The sequence below is a fragment of the Plodia interpunctella genome, chromosome 5 (genome assembly GCF_027563975.2).
Source record: "Plodia interpunctella isolate USDA-ARS_2022_Savannah chromosome 5, ilPloInte3.2, whole genome shotgun sequence".
Taxonomy (NCBI): Eukaryota; Metazoa; Arthropoda; class Insecta; order Lepidoptera; family Pyralidae; genus Plodia; species Plodia interpunctella.
Window position 1 is genome coordinate 9854135 of NC_071298.1, and position 19737 is coordinate 9873871.

Genomic DNA, 19737 nt, shown 5'->3' on the forward strand with positions numbered 1-19737 from the left:
ATATCATGTGTAAAGTCATCAGTGTAAAGTAGTTAGGTACTTAACATCATCTTATACATATTATACTTCAACTCAAAGACAATTATTTTTTTTTATTGAAAGTGGAACTACGAACCCAAAGCTAGTGGGACTATGAGACTGGTGGGACTTTATTGGTGGACCCACGAGTCTAAAATCCAAATGAGACCGATCTGTCGAATATTTATATAATCCTGGTGTCGCTTTAATTAAAAATTTTGTAAAAGGGGTCAAATGAATATTGTTATTGCCTACCAGTTCAGCAAATCGTCAAAGGTTGTATGTAGTATTTAAAAAATGTTAGACTATAGTCAATAAATGGTGTATTTATTAAATTTAATATTTAATGTAAGTATATTAACATCTTAACGTTTGAGCGCATGATGAAACATTTCTAAAGATCATCTTCATCATCGATAACCTTCGTGTCGTAGTGGTTTTGGATTAGATTCCCAGCGTGAGCAAGTGTCTCCGGTTCTAAATGTGATATATCTAATTTCTCTGTGTTCATCTGATCCACGGTACAACTTTAGTGCTTTTTTAGTGTTGGCTGTTGAATATTATCTATTTAGTTATTATTATTTTCTCGGGAACGCCCGGTATCCTTTCCTTCTGCATTTGGTGTCTACAATCAGCTGCGCTTGCCGCTTCAGATAGCATCGCGATGGTATGTCCTCTTCTTCGTCTGAAGCTGTGGAATAAACACGGAATAAACGAACACACATAATTTTTGTAAGTGGGTTATTCTATAAATCTTGATCTAGGATGCCACCAACCGACAGGACATACAAGATAGCATTTTTATTTTGTTCTGATTTCTTTCACATTGTCTTGTACCACACAAACTGTTTTTACAAAAGTTTTATTAGTTGGCTCTTACGTGGGGCTTTGACTGGCTCCTTAGTGATGAGCTCCTTGTAAGTCGGGACGATCTTTTCAGATTCCTTTGGCGTGCCTTGGCTGGCGCTCAGTCCGGCCACTGAGGACGGACGGCTTGTTGGCTAAAAGATGATTATCATAAAGGTAAATAAAACTAAACTTTCTTTTAATATATAAAAATATTGTGTCCCAGTTTTAGTTATCTACTGTACTCCTAAGAAAGACGTCGTGCACAGCGGCGGAGCCACCATTTTCAAAATATATCAATTATACTTTAATATGTCGTTCGTCAGACGTACTTATATAATGTACACGATATGAGAAAATTTACATTAATTTGTGATTCTGCTACGGAGCATACTCTTCAGCAAAGCCACGAAAAAGGCTTGACCGATTTTTCTACCCACGTCATAAACGCTATTTAAATTATATGGTTGAGAAACAGTCCGTGATAGTGTCTTATTTAGGAAGAAATTGCGTTATATGTATATTCAGTAGATAGGTAGGTCTGAGAATAGGTTGTAAGGGTGGACCATCTGAGGGAAGCTTAGACTCTCCGATACTATATTATAAATACGAAACTTTTGAGGATGTTTATTAAATTGCTATATATAGTCTGGAATAGCATAAATGGATATTTTTAGTTCAAAATATCTACGGGTGCGAAGCTCAAGGTTGTTGCTAGTAATTAATTAATACTAGATTGATCTCCACCACTGGCCTCTATTGTCATCAGCAGCGGTTGCTTTGGGGCTAGTATCGCTATCCAACGCGGGAATACAGCCTTCTAGGCACGATGTCTCACAGGCATAGTTTATATTTTTATGTTTATTGTTTGTTTAGTTTTTTATTGTTTGTTTTCCTTTTTCCGTTGATTATAATACAAATATAATCCCAAAGTTCCTCACGTTGGACGGAATAGCGATGATAGTTGACTCCCCCTGCTTCTCTCGGATTTCGTCAGCTTTCACGACGGCCTTCTCGTACCGCGACGTCAACACTGCTATCAACTCCTGGACGTCTCTGGGTTCTGCAGTCCATTCTGGAATGGGCGGGTCTTGTATAACCTGAAAGGAAAAATAAATGTCTTAAAACTTCCATAATATAGGTACAATCTTAGTCAACTTCTTCACGGCGACTAATTCTATTGTAGCCACTATCGTCTGAAGCATAAGCTTCGGGCGTTTTGGCAATGTGAGTTGACGTCATTAGTGGATTGACAGTGCTTCTATTTCTCTCATGAATGTTTTCCCGGTTTCACAGCTATTTAGCCTCGTAGCCCAAAATCCGCTTAAGATGAAAGCATGGTGCTTACCTACTTATAAGCGATCGCTTTAGCTGTAAGTCCGCCTTGTGTTTTCAATGTATTTATTTTTTGCCTATTTCTCTTTAGTGGCAACAAAGAATATTTGTATTGTATTGTAAAAGATGATCAAGGTACTCACATCTAATAACTTGCATAGATCATAGAGCAGCCGCTTAATCTCCAACAGCAGCGTCTCCAGCTCATCTAACTGTTTCTGCAGCTCTTCGATGAGCTCATTCTCACGGCCTATCTCTTCTTTCAATTCGTTTATCTGTTCTTGTCCTCTGAAAATCATAATTTTCTTTTATCCTGGCAACGTCAGGAAAATATATTTTTCCTGACAAAAAATTTATGTATTGCTTATAACCAGAAAACTGTTCTTGTCAATATTATTCAAACGGATAGTTTCTTTCCCTTTCAGTTTCGTAATCAAATTAATGTTTCATGAATTATAAGTATAAACTTAGATTCAATTTACATTCAAAGTTTCAACTCAATACGTAATCGGGAATCGGGTTCATTAACTACAAGTATAAAATATTAAAAAGCGGCTGAGAATTATTTAACCATAATATTAATCTGTTTGTAATATAATAATTAAAAGCTTCTAAAACCACCATGAGTTCGTTCCAGAGCGAGGTCTGTATCTTCTCTAACTGGACGTTTTTTTCATGGTCTACGGGAGATAGTATTAGATAGACCCTAGTCTATAAGAATCTGTCGAAAATATCTTCTGTTTCGTTTGTAATTGAAGTGTTTTGTAATCTTACTCATCCTTATCCTTAACGGAGGCAAACTTGAACGCCTCGAGTTCGTTCAAAAGCGTGGTCTGCGTTTCCTCCAGCTGGAGTTTCTCCTCTTCAATGGTCTGCTGGAGGTAGTTCAGGCGCTTGCTTGTCTCTCGCTGACCTTGGAAACGTTCAAACACCTCCTCTGCTTCGTTTGCTCCTGTAGATTATTGTAGATTTTGTTACCGATTTGTAAGGAATTCAAGGTTACTTTGATATATTAGATTATATACTTATAAGAGTTCGGCGTAAAATAATTCATACACTCTATATTGAATGAATACCCTAACAATATTTGTGAGCAAATAATTAATTTGGAAACCAGTATAACCAAATGTAAATTAATGCTTAAGAACTAGGAGGTGAGCCCAAAGCGGGTATACCAGCTAAAGCGGGTAGGCCTCGTTATTCATGCATACAAGCATATAGTGTAAATGTGTGCGTGCCGCGGCGACGCCCGAACGCGTACCAACACGAATCAGTTTGACGGAAACGTCAGCGACGCGCGGCGGCGTTTTGAGCGGCGGGTGTTTTTATTGGCCTGTTTTGTTAAAAAATATCAAGGTATGTGACTACGAATTTCTTCATTCTATTGAGACTTATGTTATTATTGTTACTTGTGTGTTAATCTGCATTAAAACAGCTTTGAATCCTCGTTGTGTGTGCAACATTTCTGATAAAGATTTTGAGGTTATTTTACAAATCGTGAAAAATAAACTTTTGGGCAAAGCAGGTATGGGTAAAGCAGGTAACCGCTTTGCCCTGACCCGCTTTACCCAAGACATTTTTGGCGCACACCGACTGTTCTCGCGTTAAGATCCTACAATATATTGGCTCTCATAATTCATATTTAGTCATGGTAGGTATTTGTAAAGTACTGAAATCTATCATTCATTGATAATACATTTGCAGATGGTTCAAAAATACAAAAGGAAGACCAAACAAGCTTCTTGGGACGTGGAGACAATGAAGTTGGCAATGGAAGAGGCAAAGAAGGGCTCAGTAAATGGTGCTGCAAAAAAATATGGTATAAATTTATCAACATTACAAAGGCATATAAAAAAAGGCTCCGCAGACAAAAAACTCGGTAGGTTTTCTACAGTTTTTAATGACCAACAAGAATCTGAATTAATAGAATATTTGTTTCATATGGATAACCTTTTTTATGGTCTGACAAAATCTGAATTTTTATCTCTAGTATATCAATACGCAGAGAGCAATAGAATTCCGCACCCTTTTAAAAAGAAAACTGCTGGAGAAGATTGGTATAGAGCCTTTGCAACAAGACATCCCGAATTAACTTTGAGAAAGCCAGAGCCAACGTCAGTAGCCCGTGCCCGAGGTTTTAATAGACCGCAAGTTGAGAGGTTTTTTGATCTTTTACAAGATCAAGTAGATCGCAATGAAATCAACGCGACTAGAATTTACAATGTTGACGAAACGGGTGTGCGCACCACCAGCAATAAACCACCAAAAATTCTCACCAGAACTGGAAAAAAACAAGTAGGAATAATATCAAGTACTGAAAGAGGAAAATTGACAACAATTGTGTGTTGCTGCAATGCAGCTGGATCTTTTATTCCTCCATTTATGATATTTTCTCGAAAACGTATGAACCCCCGACTGCTTGATGGATCACCACCAGGCACAGTAGCTACTTGTTCTGATAGTGGATGGATTTCCGGTCCAATTTTTTTAGACTGGCTACGCCATTTTGTAGAGGTGACGAGACCCACTAAGGAAAATAAAGTAATACTTGTGATGGATAACCACATTTCTCATAAATATCTGCCAGCATTAGAATATGCCTCAAAAAATAATGTGATATTTATTTCATTACCTCCACACACCAGTCACCGAACTCAACCACTAGATGTAAGCGTATATGGCCCTTTAAAAACCTATTTTGAACAGACGGTTTCGGTTTACCAACGATCTCATGTGGGACGAACCATTTCACCATTTGAAATTGGTCAGCTGTTTGGCGACGCTTACCTGAAAGCAGCTTCTGCTCAAAATGCTGTAAATGGATTTAAGGCAACTGGTATATGGCCAGTAAACCGACATATATTTAGCGATGATGATTATCTTCCTTCATCCTTGACAGACAGGCCGCTGGCATTAAATGCATGTGACGTTTTGATTTCTAATACGATAGCCACTGAACATCTTCCAAACACCTCTGTCAATGATCCTCCTGAAGATAATGAAATCGATACCATAATCGCTACTGAACCTGCCAATGTTCAAGAAAACTTTGACCCTGATATTCCCATAGACATTCCAGGTGACAATACTATCGACCATCCACAAATGCAAAATTATAGTCCTGGTCGCCTTTCTGTAGACTCCGATCGCACAATTTCCCCGTCAGTATTAGATAGAATGCTTGAAGACATTGACAGCAACACCCCTAGACCTGAGGAAGTTCTGCTTGTTAAAACAGTGATTCCTGAATGTGTTACACCTACCAAGGTAACCCCAATGGACATTCGCCCTATACCTAAACTAACTGCACCAAAGACATCACGTAAACGAAGAGCACAAAAGTCAGAAATTTTAACCAGCACTCCCATTAAAGAGCAACAGAGAGAAATTGAGTCTAAGAAACAGAAAGTATCACTTAAGAAACTTAAAGAAAAAGTAAAGTCTGTGTCTAAAAAAAATCCACCTGTGGCCAAAAAAGGTAAAAAACAAAAAGCCTCGACCTCGAACACAAAAAAAATTACTGGAAGCGGAAAGACAAGGAAGCACGCAGAAGAAAAAAGTGTCTGCTTCATATGCCACGAGATGTACGAAGATCCACCAATAGAAGACTGGATAAGGTGCGATGATTGTCATGGTTGGGCTCATGAAGAGTGTACAAGCTATTTAGGCAAAGGGGCCTACTATTGTGATCTATGTCAAGAATAGTAACACAAAAAAAATCACGTAAAGTTTCTGAACATTTTATTTTGTGCAACCTTTTATTATTTTAATTTTTCGATATTTTTACTTTTGATTAGATACTAAACTAATCACAAAACCTTTTTTTATATAAATAAATGTAGCAGTAACTAATTAAGACTGACGAATTTGATTAAAAAGACTGATTTTTTTTGAAGCAATGATTGTTGATTAGATATAAGATAAAAAAAAATCTAAATACTGGCTGTTAATTAATTTAATTTCAATTTAAATTTGATTGTGTACAACTTTTTGAAAAGTTTTAGGATATTTTTATTATTTTGTTATCATTATTTAGTTTTTAAGAAAAAAATCTCATTGTTACTCGCCTTGCCCAGTCTTGACCCGTTTTGCCCTAAGGGCCATACCCGCTTTAGGCACCCCCTACGGGTAAAGCAGGTAATATGAACAACTGAATAATTTTTAAGTTTTTGAAGAAATTTATGAAGAAAGAAGTGTTTTTTAGTTTTTGTTACAAAGTTTAATACATATTTGTACGAAATAATTAAAAAAAACCACTTTGCAACTGCAATAACCTCTTTATTTTTTGACACAAACCTTGAGGTACCCGCTTTGGGCCCATCTCCCCTATATTAACTGATAAACCTATATAGGTTTTTGTTGGTAGTGCTTGTATTTTTCATATAAATTATTGTAACATAAATAAAGAAATAACTCGTTCACATTGCTTTTCAAAGCTGTATTGTTATGAATAAAATACTTCCTGTTTATTTCAATAAGTGTGTAGAATTAAAAAATAACTCACCTGTAAGTTTCATGAGTCTTTGGAATATCTGTTCCATTTGGACCGCGGCTGATTCTTCCTCAGTTACGATTTCACCTTCATCTGATCTAACAGATTCTTGCCGAACCACGCGAGCTGTAATATTATATTTTTATCCGTTAGTTTTCACTGCATCATACTTTTTGTTTGTTGTTATTTTATCTCAGCACGGAACATTGGTACTTATTATTTTGTTTGATCTAGATTATCAACTTGTATAAATCTATCAAATCGTACTTGATAGATTATTTCAGATTATTTCTTTTTCATTGAACTTGTCATGTCCAACTGCGTAGCTGCTCAATATTTAGATTGGTGTTTTGTATACTAGCCTTGAGGTGGGAATATCCTCTTTTCTAATTTCTCTAGTTCCCGTTTTCTCTCCGCGAATCGCTGCGCGAAGTACGCCTTCTCCTGCGTCCTCGTATGCTCCGCATCATGAGCTCGCTCGGCCTCTGCAGAGGTCGCTGCTGTCGCCCGCACGCGCATCTCTGCTGCTTCTTCGCGGATTTTCTGGAAATTCATTTCTAATTTTTATCTTTGCATGTCATTTGAAAGTACCTAAAAAAAGACTTCAAGTGCAAACCGATCTAGTAATAAATTTTTGAATTTAACGAGACGAGGATTACGTTAAATAATCGTTAAAAAATAAATACTATAATATTCAACTAATACACAACATTGTAGCCGTTGAGTGTTGTCTGTCTATTTATTTGTGATATTTATTTTTTAATGATAGTCTTCGCCAGGTGCGTAGGATAGGTGCATAACAGTTAACCCAGTACCTCAAGTTTGGCTATTTCTTCCTTTTGCTTCTGCAAAGACTCCTGTATACGTTGAAGTGAACTTTCGAACTTCACTGAATCATCTATAAGCGCTTGTCTGTAAATTAAAGCATAATTTATATTTTGGTGCCTACACAATAGTTCCTATTATCGTTCTTATCTCACCTGATAGAGAAATATTTTTTCTTAACCAATTCTGCTTCGGTCCACTGAATAAGCACTTTGTGGATCTCATTTTCTAAGTGTGAAGTTTTCTGTAAAATGCAATTATTGTATAGCGACTTACATCTTAATTTCTCTTTCTCTCATCTGACAATTTTCCTGGTTTTCTTCCCCCGCCATATAGCGTCGGAACCCAGGGTCCGTTTCCTCCTAACTATTTTCATGTTATTGTTATAAATGTTTTTCTCCTCAGGGGACTTTATTTGAACGCATGTAAATAGTTAAATTTACATGCGTTCAAACGAAGTCCACTTTATCATTCTATTGTGATTTCGCTGATTACCTATAATACTTCTCTGGCTAGTTATCTAGATGAGCTAATTAATTTACCTTTCTGGCTCTCGTGCTAGATTTCGATTTCACAAGTTCTCCTTTTGTATTCTCAATGAGTAGATGTTCGTACTCTTTTTCGAATTTTTGAAGTTTATTCTTTTTACTCCGTTTTTCGTACTTCAGTAAGTCCAACATCTTTCTCTGTTCTATTACTTTTAAATCTAGATTGTGTATTATCTGAAATATGTTGGTAAATAATAATAAATAAAACTGGTTCCACGAAACATTAGAATATGTTTCGTATTTGTTTTCATTTAACGATAAGCTTACTAAATTTAGTTTGTCTTTAATTTGCAACAAAGTTTACCCCGTAAGCGATAAGGATATGATTATATTACTTACTTGAATAAAGACATTGCTTCTCTTTTATTAGTGTTAATATTAATGAACATACCATGTTCACCACCAAAAACGTATACCAACGTTGTACCAAAAACTATTATGTACCTGATCACTACTCTTATTGCCAATGGGGCACACTTCAGTCAAGTACTTCTTCACTTGCACCTCTTCTTCTCCAATCACATGCTTGGCTTGCGCTAGTTCTCCAAGACGAGCTTTGATCTCTTTCTTCAGAGTCTCTATAAGATCATTGTTCTGTTGTTTTTCTTGTTCATTTTCTTCGAAACAAGACTTCCTTTGACCCTCTGAAAATTTAAAACTTATTATTGTCCACATTCTTAGGTCTCATAATTTTTTTCTTTACTCTCTGTGGGTTTTAATTCTAAGTGTTTGTTACACCTGTACTACATAATGAAATCGAGTTTATGCTTAAAAAAGTGCCATTCAGACCGATCAGTCCGCTTTCCCATTTGGTTTATTTTGAAGTTTCCTATGTACCATTTAGTCTATTTTCTCAAACTGTACAATCCCTTTCTCAATCCGTCTACTTTTTACGTCTACGTCTAATATTTAAATATGACATTATTTTTTAAATTCATTAGCTTAGCTAATTAAAATCTAGGCTTTTTAGTTATTTACAAAGAGCAATTGACTTATTCCGACTAAAATGATATGGCAAATAATACGGAGTATGTGTCTTTTGTGACATTAACAATCTTGAAAATTTGTTCCTCCAGCGTACAAAAAATGTGAAAAATCTCATTTGAAATCGAAATACATTATTTTACATTATATATCGACGTTTCAAACGATAAATTACAGAAACTCTCTCAAGAGAAAAGCCCGACCAGCCGAACTAAATTTCTATACAACAAAAATATTTTGAGTAACCTCGGAACTCACCAGACAATTGTATTTTCTTTTTGATCTCAAATATTTTCGTGTTTATAGTTGTGAGACGATCTTCGTTCTCGATTTCAAATGGATGTTTTTGGTAACACGTTGCCATTGTGTAAATATTTCTGGGACTGTTATGGGACTATGTTTATTTCCAAATCATTTTCCGAGGAGCCTGAGTCGCTAGGCGTTATCGATCTAACTTTACGTTTTCTTAGCAATATAATATATTCTTATCCATTATGATAGGGACCAACACTGTTCAAATGAGTTTCTTTCGGCATTTCTTCTCAGCAGTGGTCGTTCCGAAATGCCAGTAGTTTGTAGCTTGTGAGAAATAACTATAAATATAAAGATTGACGAGAAAAAGTGCCTGTGAAGGTCTAATTTCTGAATAAATGATTTGAATTTGAATTTTTGAATTTGATTTTAATAGCACCTCCTAATGTTTTTGATTTCGTAGGTAGTTTGGGGATAAACATACAGCACTTCGTTTTCTCATCTATCCTCTCCTATCTAATGTTCCTGAATCCTTAAATTGGGGATAAAGCTATAGGTAATAGCTTATTTTATAGTCGTATTCATGACAAGACTGAGGGTCATGGCCATAACATACCTACACATCGACTTCCGGGGCGGCATTAACGGCGTGAATTGCCATTACCTTCTTGATATTAGTTTTTATATTCATATCTAAATATAATGATAAGATGATAAATTCATAAACATCCCAGCTCTCAAATTTTGTTTTGATTTTAAGTACATAGGTAATTTTGCTAAAGGTAACAACCTACCTATTTAAAATGGACAACTAGTCAATGCTGAATCCAAACTTTTACCTACCTCAAAAGTTAGCACTTCAATACCTATTAGATAGATAGATACCTACAATATTTCATATTAAAGACAGCAGTATAATTATAATGAATACATACAGTATTATTACTAATGACTAGACTAACATTCAATGTAAAATAATCGTTACTACCGTTATAGTAACAATAATTATCGAGGTCTAGGAAACGAAAACATGAATTCACCCCTCCGCCCGTGGTGTTGGTGATAATAATACCAGCGCCATCTGTCAGCCGCGCGCAGAACGATAAAGTTCAAAAGCTCGCCAATGGCTGCAGGCGCAGTCGAATCGCTTGATTTCTCCATTGAATCAACATTCCTTCGCGTACGTCTGCATGTGTGCGTGACTCTGTTCTCACGGTGTTTTAGACGAAATTCACAATATTTATGACAGAAATATCTAATACATATTAATTAAATACTAAAGTATATTGTCTAAACAAGTTTAAAAGCTTTAAATCGCAAGTTTTGTTTAGTTCCAAGCTGCGCGCACGCACACAGCCGCGCCCGCCGCCATTTTGATTTACCGTACGCTGTGTATTTACGAACAAAGCCGTCAGATGCGAGCAGGACGCGGCTGCGCATGTTCCTACCGGGGTTTACGTTATTTTCGAACCGTGTTTTACCGCTAAAATGACAAATTCCGCAAAGTTTTCCACGTAACAACAGTTCAAAAACAAAATGAAGTGTCAGTTCTTACATTTAGTCCCGTGAGTGTTGATTTATTTAGTGTTTAAACGACAGCAGAAGTAAAACAAATGTGTGTGATCCATGTGTGAATGTTGTGCTACAAAATGTGGTCGAGAAACTTTATACCGGATTATGGGATTAGACTGCTGGCCACAGCTGTTCTGCTGTCGACGGTAGCGGCCAGGATCCAAGGAGTGGAAGGTGAGTGATAGTTCGCGTAGTTTAGACTAGTGGCTGAGCTTATGAAAGCGCGGCTGGCCAGGTAACGCTGACGCGGGAAAAAGCACCGTGTGTCACAGAGCTTGCGTGCCTCGGTGTCATATCGCAACCGGTCGGTTTATACCAAGTTTATACCTTGGTTCTCACAGTACGAACTTGTGAAACGAGTCGTTTTTAAAACTGGAGTGAAGTCAACGCATCGCATTTTTTAATGTTTTTTAATTGTGCCGCGTTTGTTGATGTTGGACTCGAATGCGCGACCCGAGACCGTTGGGTTATGGTTATGACATCGTCTCACCTTTCCATCAAGTAGATTAGCGTATAATTGTTTAGTTTCTAGGAATTTGATCATTTGCATGTATTTGACTTTACTGACAAAAGTGCTATCGTAATTTCTTAACGACAATTACACCTGTATAAGAAGTATACCTAGTCCTGCTTGCTGTAGACTAGTACAAATATTGAAACAGGTACACTAGGTAAAATCATCTTCGAAAACAACTTTCAATAACCTCTATTGAATTAGAGTAGATTTTAGTTTATACACTACACAAAATTTCTTTAATGGCAATCGTAAATTAAGTTCTACTCGCCGCCAGACCTGCTTGCAGCTTTTTTCCTTTTCCAGTTCCAACCTAATTTACTATTGATACATTGCTTGACCCCATCTAACTGCTAAATAACATCTATATCAAAATTATCAATACATATAATAAAATAAAACATCAAGCCACACAAAGTTCACTCAAAACAGTAGAATAGACAAAATACTTTACAGAATAATTTTCCTACAGTTTGGCCCTTTCTGAAATATAGTAAAGAAAGTCGACGACTGTCGCAAATCAGTGAAGTCAATCGCAAAACTGTAAATTAAGATCTGAAGACTAGATGTCATAGATATAACATGTTTAATTCTACGAGAAACATCCACGAAGTTAGTTTACGCGAGCCTGGCTGCATACCAATTGTCCACGGAGGGTATTAGTATTCGAAGGGTCTCCACACGATTTCTGTGCTAGAACCTTTGAATATTGATCGTGGACTGTTATGTCTTCCTTAAGATATTCCATCCCAACGCCAAGTTTTGAGAGAAAGTTATGTTATTGTTGGTAATTCAGAACTTTGTGTGTCCCGCGCGTCCCGTGCGGGTAGAAAGCCGAATTTTATTTTGTCACCGTGAGAATAATAAGAAAAGAAACGATATTTAAAGGCATCTTTGTAAAGCAAAGTTTTTCAAATGTACAAGTACAAAATTAAAGGTTTTTGATTTTACCAGAACGGATCTTAGCAATAAGATAGCTAAATAAAGAATTTCTTTTAATTGTGTTTATCATATCCCTTTCCTGGTACTCCGATCTTACGAAACAATGGCCAGCAGAATTTGTCTTTGATAACACTAATGTGAAACATAATGCTCGCAATTTGAAGATTGTTTGGCTTCGTAAGTGACTTCCTTTCAAGAAAAGGGTTACGCTTTGTTCTTTGTTTGTTCATTAGCAGATTTAATTATATTGTTTTAAAAAATCCAATTTCATTTCCAACATTTATTTATGATCATGGATATAATGAAATTCATGTTGCAAACGTTGTTGGATATAATCAGCAAATAAATAAGAAAAGTAATTCAAATTATCTAATCACTTTTGGATTTGATGAACAAAAATAAAACCCTTTAAAACCTATAGACTATCATTAATATTCTAGACACCAAATAGCAAAGAACTTTATATCATTTAACGATCCACAGCAATTACATCACGGTTACATTCGGCTATCGAATTGCTGATGTCTTTATGTTTGAACTAGCTGTCCCACTTTTATAACAACATGAATTAATAGTAAATGGTCTCCTCAATTGTCCAGCATGAGGTCACTATACTCGCGACGAATAAATCTCAACTAAAACCAAGCAATTTCTCACTTGATTCTTGTAGTCATGTACTTACTGCATCATAAATAACATTTTCTCCTCCTGTGGACCTTATTTGGAAGGTAAAAGTGGCAATATTTGCATGAGCCGACTACAAATATACCTTGTTCTCTGCCAATCGAGTTTGCTACTGGGAATTATTCTTGGTAGTGCCATAATACTGTTTGAGGAACGTTGAATGTTTTTATGATTTCATAATGAATGTTCTTAATAAAGTTTGAAGATAAACTATTACTGCAACGAGTGATATTCTTACGACTACGATTAATAAAGTTATAAGGTTTAAAATAACTAGTAAGGTGCTATACCCGTTAGTGATTCAACATTATATTATCACATAGAATCGAATTCAACTTTGTGCTTATTTTTTATCAAAAATATCTCTGTCCGCAATAAATCAAAGTGTTACATTTTTATATCGATTTGCTTTGATTTCTACGTGTAAAAATATCAAACAGGTCTGTTTCCAACATTATAAATAAATTCAGGCATAGAGCATTTCCATTTTTGGCGCAAGTATCCGGACCACACGCAACAGTCTTGTCTATGGCTATCGGTCTTAAACGTTCTCCACAATTTGTTGTCATTTAGCCTTTTTTGGCGATGTGACGTCCATGAAACACTTTTGCACAGGCTACTTCCAATCTTGATTTATTAGAGCCAATAACATTAGTTGAATTGTTTTTATTATGTTGCAACTGAATATTGCTAATTATAACTATGAAAATGTTGAAGCAGGCATGTATTTTATTCCAGCATGCATGTAATGGTTTCAATTAATGATATTTAGTGAATAGGTACAATACCCTGAAATATAACATCGTTAAATATTAAAAAGAATAATTTTAATCATCTTCAGTTATCCATAATATAAAAGCAACTCATTAACGAACAACGCAAGTATGATTACCGAGTTTTCACGAAATAACAACCTTTTAACTCCTACCCTTGATTCATAAAACAATTTAAAGACAAAGGTATCAAGGGCAAAAATTATCGTAATTGCATTTGTCGTAAATCCCTACTACAATTGCTTTTCATAACGATTAAATCATATAAATGCAATAACGATAACTTCCTTTGGCAGCTGCGATTAAATTGTAAAGTTTAACAGCTTTAATAAAAATCTCATCTTGTTGACTATGCCGCCTTAGCGTTAACCAAATGAGGCGTTAAACTTTGTTATTTTCTAGTTTACAAACGACCTGCGTTTTGCAAACACGAGTATGGTTACAAAATATTTTGTTTATTATCTATCGTAGCTTTCATCATCATCAACATCAGCAGCCCTTTGTATCCCAGGTCTCACCAATATACCTTCATATAGAATCTGAGCTTTTACATTATACCAGCCATATTTCCTAGAATTATAGATCAATGTTTACAATTAACTTTTTCGTTGTTTTTAAATAACTTCAAAAGTACCACTGCTTTGGTTAAAAAAAGAACGCGGTGAAAAAATACTTTAGATACTTAATAAATAATCGATTTTATGATTCCGTCTTTACATAATATGAAAGCAAAAGAATATCGCATGTCCCAGTCTATTTATGTAGCATAGATTTATATTGTGCATGGCTAAAGTGAAGTTGTTTGCAGAAATGTGTACGCCTGACCAAGCAATTGTTGTTATCTTATGTTTTCATATACTAGTTATTAATTAAGTACTTACCATAAAAGAACACAATGTAGGCACATTCATTTTGCTTCTCTGTTTAACTTATTGTTTGCGTCTAAGCTAGGTAATAAGAAGATGGTGTAAGATTGGTTGTGGACATGATAAAAATAGCTATAAAGTTGTCACCACGATCGTCTGCTTAGCATGCGGGAGCATTATGTAAAATAATTGTTCCGAGGCTTTTTACATCACCACAGGCTGAGACAAACACGCTCTTTTTATTACGCATTCGCTACAGTATTGTATGGGAAATGCTAGTTTCTCATGCGAAAGTTGTCTATTGTTTTGTTTTCGTACACGAATGCACATTAACGAGTGTGCCTAATGAAAATTTACTGCGGATTTACCAATAATTACTAATTTCGCACGCGCTTTTTGGGAGCCCTCTTTAGTCCACAATTTTTCTCAGTTGCAATATACCTAATCATCAAACTCATTCATTTTTGTGATAAAATAAAAAGGATCATGGGATCAAAATAAATTTGAACTATTTTTATCGAAGATGCAATATGATAAAAGCTTACAAAACTCTCTCTTTGTCTAAACTGAACATCATTCATAATAAATTACTACGATTACCACCCGTTCTGTTCTCGGCTTATCTCCAGAACTTTGTTCTATTTTCAGCTTATCTTCTAAGTTCAGAATCGTAAATTTAACGTGTAAGAAACCAGTCTTACCTCCTTGGGTTTGTTTGAATAAGGGCGCGGGCGCAGGGCCTGTCCAAACAACGTGATAACTAGGAAACCTCTGGCCAAATACTTGACACTTCACAAGATGGCTGCACCGTGGCCCAAGTTATATTTCCTGTATGAATAATATTTCCATTGGTTATACCTGCTGTATATTTAATCTTATTTTCATCTACGTCCGTGCTTTCATCTTAAATACAGATTACATTCGATCGTTGAGTAAAGTAGGAAAACAATGCGGCCAAATTCGGAGCAGCGTGTTCTTAATGAATATTCTGTTGTATTATTTTCGTAAAGTGTCAATAAAGAAATTACTCTTCCATTATCATCTACATTTTTAAATTCATCAATCGTGATGACATTCCGTCTACTGATACAACTGTTGCTAGATGCACTTTCAAAGTTTTATTTAAAGCAAAACCGGTCATTACTTCTATCCCATTCAATTCTAAGCCCTGTCTCATCGCATTAGAGTTTTGTATTTATATTAACTGGACAAAAACTTGAGAGTAATGTTTACATAGTATCGTATGAATATGCGCAAGTGGTTATCGGTCCGTCCGTCCGTCCGTTTGCTTTAATAATAAGCCAGCCGCTGCATCGGTGTCACGAACACCAAACACTGCCTCAGGCAAGCGTGTCGGGGATTCAAAAATGAAGACTGGATAAATACACGGCATCTGGATTGTATTTAACGCTCATTTTCAAGTGCAAAAGGACTTTCAACATTCCAACTTAAATAGGAATGATTATGCTGAACTAGATATTGTTGAACATTTAGAGAAAAACGTTTGAGATATCTAAATCAAACTAGAATTTAATAATATAATTGTAGTTGGATTTTTTATGTACATACAAGCATAGACAGTTTCTCATGGATTATTAGGGCGGTATAATGTTACCGGTCAAACTTCACTAAAATACAAGAAAGTAATATTTACCAAAAGCCATTTTAAAACTAAAACAAATATAACGAAATCCGATGATACTTATTTGAATAGAAATGGGTCAGTACTTTAGTCTATTTACTGTATTATGATGCATTTAAGCCAAAGGGTTTGTGGGTAGCATATCAAATGTCTAAAAACTATCCCACGCGACGATCTCCACTTTATAATTTTTATGCTTTATTTTAGCGTATTAAGGTTCAATATTGGCTGCTTACTTTGTGACCACAATTTTGGTCTATAAGATATTTTCATCAGTAATACCGCTACCATCCATTGTGAATCTAAACTTGATATCAAAACGATGGTCTATTATTTCCTTAATTAGTCATACGCGTGTTGCATGTGCTTTGGAATTACTTATTATTCCTTTGAGACCTTCATTCGAAGCGGCTTTGTTTTCTGTGTACTTTTGATTAAACTTTTGTTTAAGTTGGTCCATCAATTAACCATCTCTATTGACATGAGGGTCAAAACGTTTTATATCTAATATTATCGACATGAATTTTTTTTTATTGCTATTTCAAGCTTTACCAATCCATTACGAGTTATAATTGTATTTTATGAAAATATTGTATATTACGAAACGTTACAATCGTAACGTGACTTTGTGCTGTCAAGTGTAAAGTTACGATTCATAAGTCAAGTGTAAACTTACTTAGTACCTGTCTCTTGAACACCGACTCTCCTAATTGCAAAAGCGGAAGGACTGTGGCCTTCCCAATCCGTGAAAGCCACTTATCTCACGTCGATTTATGACGATCAGCGTCTATGATCTGTCTGGAAAGTGGCCGTCTATTCATTGCGCTTCGTTGTATCTTTCTGTAACCACACGTTCAAATCTAGTCTTTACATCTACATCATTAGGTTCGATTTTGTCAACGTCTAGTTCTTCATGGTCTAGCTGATTAATATCAACTTTTTAGCCCACTTGATTATTGCCAGTTCTATGTGAGTATTTAATATAAAGTTTATTTAATCAATAATCAAGTTACCGCTCTGACCTTTGGTTTCTATTTGAGTTTTGATATCTATCTTTGAAAAAAGGTCGAATGCTGCACGTTTCTTAGGCTCGAAATGTCGAATATTTTGCACAGTTGACATTTTCTACAACTAAATGTATATTTCCGTGTCACTCCAGATCTATTGCATAAATTAAAAACAGGTTTAAAAAGTTTTAGTTTATCGTCCCATCCTATTTGAAATAGGTGTGAGCTATATCATAAAATTCTTCACGCTATCGTTAAAATTATTCATAATATTACTCTTACACATTAGCCTCTAAAAGCACACGTCGATAAAATTCTAAACAGAACAAATCCAACTTCACGATATCATGCTAATTGACATGAAAATTGGTTTTAAAACACGTGAAGGCGATACCGTGGAAAGTGCTCGGATGACCTTAGATAAACCAGTTGGTGGTGTATGGGCTGGGCCCGAAGCCTCGGTACCAGTGACCGCCTATCGGAAAACTATAGCTGTGCAGTTTAATACGAGTTTCTCTTATAATGATCTAGCAATTGCCTGTTTCATCGTGAGATCTGGGCGAAATAAGATCAAATTTATAAATCACTTTCTGTCTCTCATATACGACTTAAACATCCCGTTTCGAAATGGAAATAAATATCGATATGAAAAACTATACAAAAAAGAAGGTTGATCAATAAGTTCGTCCTTTCAATTTGTTAAATATGTTTGAATAAACAAAACTATAAACTATGCAAATAAAGTCCTATGTATTTTTCTACAGATGTTATTGTTCACATTTATTTTATTTATTCTACTGAAAATAAATGAATATGAATCAGAGCGGACCAATATTTAAAAATATCTGTAATATTCTTTCTAGTATTCGATTTTCTATATCTTTTGTGTGTGGGCGTTTTATATCCACAACTTGTTTTAGTTCTCACCGCCAGCTATGCCATTATCAGTCGTCGCACAATACTGGCTCCGTATAATACAAGACTTATAAAATTAATGCGAAACGCGAAAGACATCAAACGAAATTAAGATTTGGCCGTTGATAAAAAGCTTTTGTTCGAAACCATTGACATTTGAAGATAAAGAAAGATATTCATAAAGTATATATTATAATTGTTAGAATATTACTCGACTGATAACTGAGATTAGGACATTTCATTAAATTGTCTGATTTACTTTTAACCTTATTTTAAACAAACTACTGATTCAGTAAGTTTAAGATTACATTATTATTTACAACAAGATATAGGCATAAATCATTTATCCAAGAGTTATTATTGACCTACATAAAGCTAATGCATTTGATCTTGCAATTAATCAATTTGCATATATCTAATCTGTTGTGCAGCTTAGTATGTTTGCCGCAGAATTACAAGTAGATAATGATCAGATATCTATTGTTCGTGATGGATTGTTACACGACGATCATTGTTCTAGTGTCGGCCATCGAAAACTGGAAGCATAGCGGTTCTCAAAGACAGAAGCGAATGTAATAAAGAATAGATTAAGAAACTTGCCTCCGGGTTGAAATTTAAAAACACTTAGAAGACACATCAACAATTTTAAATTAACAAGGGATATAAAAAGACAAGAGGAAATAGTTCATCTCAAAGATATAATAAAGATGACTGACTTGAGAGGCAATAATGTAGTAAGTATGACGTGAAAAGAGAAAGATGATCTAGTGAGTGCATTTCTAATCTGCATTCAAACTTTGAAGGCCCTTAGGCAGCAAACCGTGAGCTATATCCAGACTATAAATATCTCAATGTAACCTTTGTTAATTGGGAATAACTATTCATGAGAATAGAGCAGAGCAATCAAACTGTCGGTCTGTTGGTGCATAAATAATTTGCATGTCATAGATGCAGTGAGACTGTCGAGACAGCCTTAATTGGATTATGAAATTAAAGTTATTGGTGCAGAATGTCTGGTCTGGTAGCTAGATTTTTAGTAGACACAATCGGTAATTATGATTGATTTAAATTAGAATTTAAGCGCGCGCAGGTCGTTTACCCGATGTAGTGCCAAAACTCTAAATAGCAGTTTAATTTTTTGAAATGATTTGGGCTTTCCATTTTTTTAAATCGTTTTATTTCTAATAATTTTGTTGATGGATTAGAAAAAAGTGATAATGTAAATAACTAATGTATAAGTAAGAAGTTTATTAAGATCGAATAACTAAGATTTTTTTATTAAATCATGTGTTAATAAGGTATATCTGATGAGATTAAGTGTCGTGTGAGCGACATTTCTAATCCGTTTTCGTAACTGGCTTACGTTTCCACAATAAATGGGTTATGCGCGGGCGCACAACGCAGCGGCAGAGCTCCACAAGTATGGTGTGAGAACTAAATCTATTGTCTTGATTGCGGTAATCTTATAAATAGCTAATGAGATTAAAAAATGTAGTCCTTAACAACTTCTGGTTTAAGATAG

General features: G+C 35.3%; 3 protein-coding genes across 6 annotated transcripts in view; 2 read left to right on the forward strand and 1 right to left on the reverse strand.

The window, feature by feature from the left end:
- Positions 1–318: 318 nt before the first annotated feature.
- Positions 319–9463, reverse strand: CCDC151 (Coiled-coil domain containing protein 151). The gene is made up of 12 exons (XM_053745423.1): positions 9307–9463; positions 8509–8708; positions 8059–8238; positions 7672–7760; positions 7507–7603; positions 7054–7234; positions 6704–6817; positions 2974–3151; positions 2343–2487; positions 1806–1964; positions 899–1019; positions 319–709 (listed from the first exon to the last, which is right to left on the reverse strand). Exons 1-12 carry the CDS (start codon positions 9410–9412, stop codon positions 597–599), a joined length of 1683 nt encoding a protein of 560 aa, XP_053601398.1. The 5' UTR covers positions 9413–9463; the 3' UTR covers positions 319–596.
- Positions 3424–6526, forward strand: LOC128670058 (uncharacterized). Its single transcript, XM_053745421.2, has 2 exons — positions 3424–3555; positions 3904–6526. The coding sequence occupies exon 2, from the start codon at positions 3904–3906 to the stop codon at positions 5902–5904; it is 2001 nt and encodes a 666-aa protein (XP_053601396.1). The 5' UTR covers positions 3424–3555; the 3' UTR covers positions 5905–6526.
- Positions 9464–10699: 1236 nt separating the features above from the next.
- Positions 10700–19737, forward strand: part of N (Notch) — a 120417-nt gene continuing 111379 nt past the window's right edge. For all 4 annotated transcript variants that reach the window (XM_053744731.1, XM_053744732.1, XM_053744733.1 and 1 more), the window contains exon 1: positions 10700–11046. In XM_053744731.1, the coding sequence (XP_053600706.1) occupies positions 10935–11046 (112 nt within the window). In that variant the 5' untranslated portion in view covers positions 10700–10934. The remainder of the gene's footprint in view (positions 11047–19737) is intronic.

What these genes read in the sequence shown, in the direction of transcription:
- LOC128670058 (XM_053745421.2), top strand. Translation starts at nt 3,904, where the DNA reads ATGGTTCAAAAATACAAAAGGAAGACCAAACAAGCTTCTTGGGACGTG.
- CCDC151 (XM_053745423.1), bottom strand. Translation starts at nt 9,412, where the DNA reads ATGGCAACGTGTTACCAAAAACATCCATTTGAAATCGAGAACGAAGAT. An exon ending in TCCGTTAAGGATAAGGATGA is followed by an intron (nt 2,488 to 2,973) that starts GTAAGATTACAA and finishes TATGATTTTCAG; the next exon opens with AGGACAAGAACAGATAAACG. An exon ending in ATCTATGCAAGTTATTAGAT is followed by an intron (nt 1,965 to 2,342) that starts GTGAGTACCTTG and finishes TTTTCCTTTCAG; the next exon opens with GTTATACAAGACCCGCCCAT.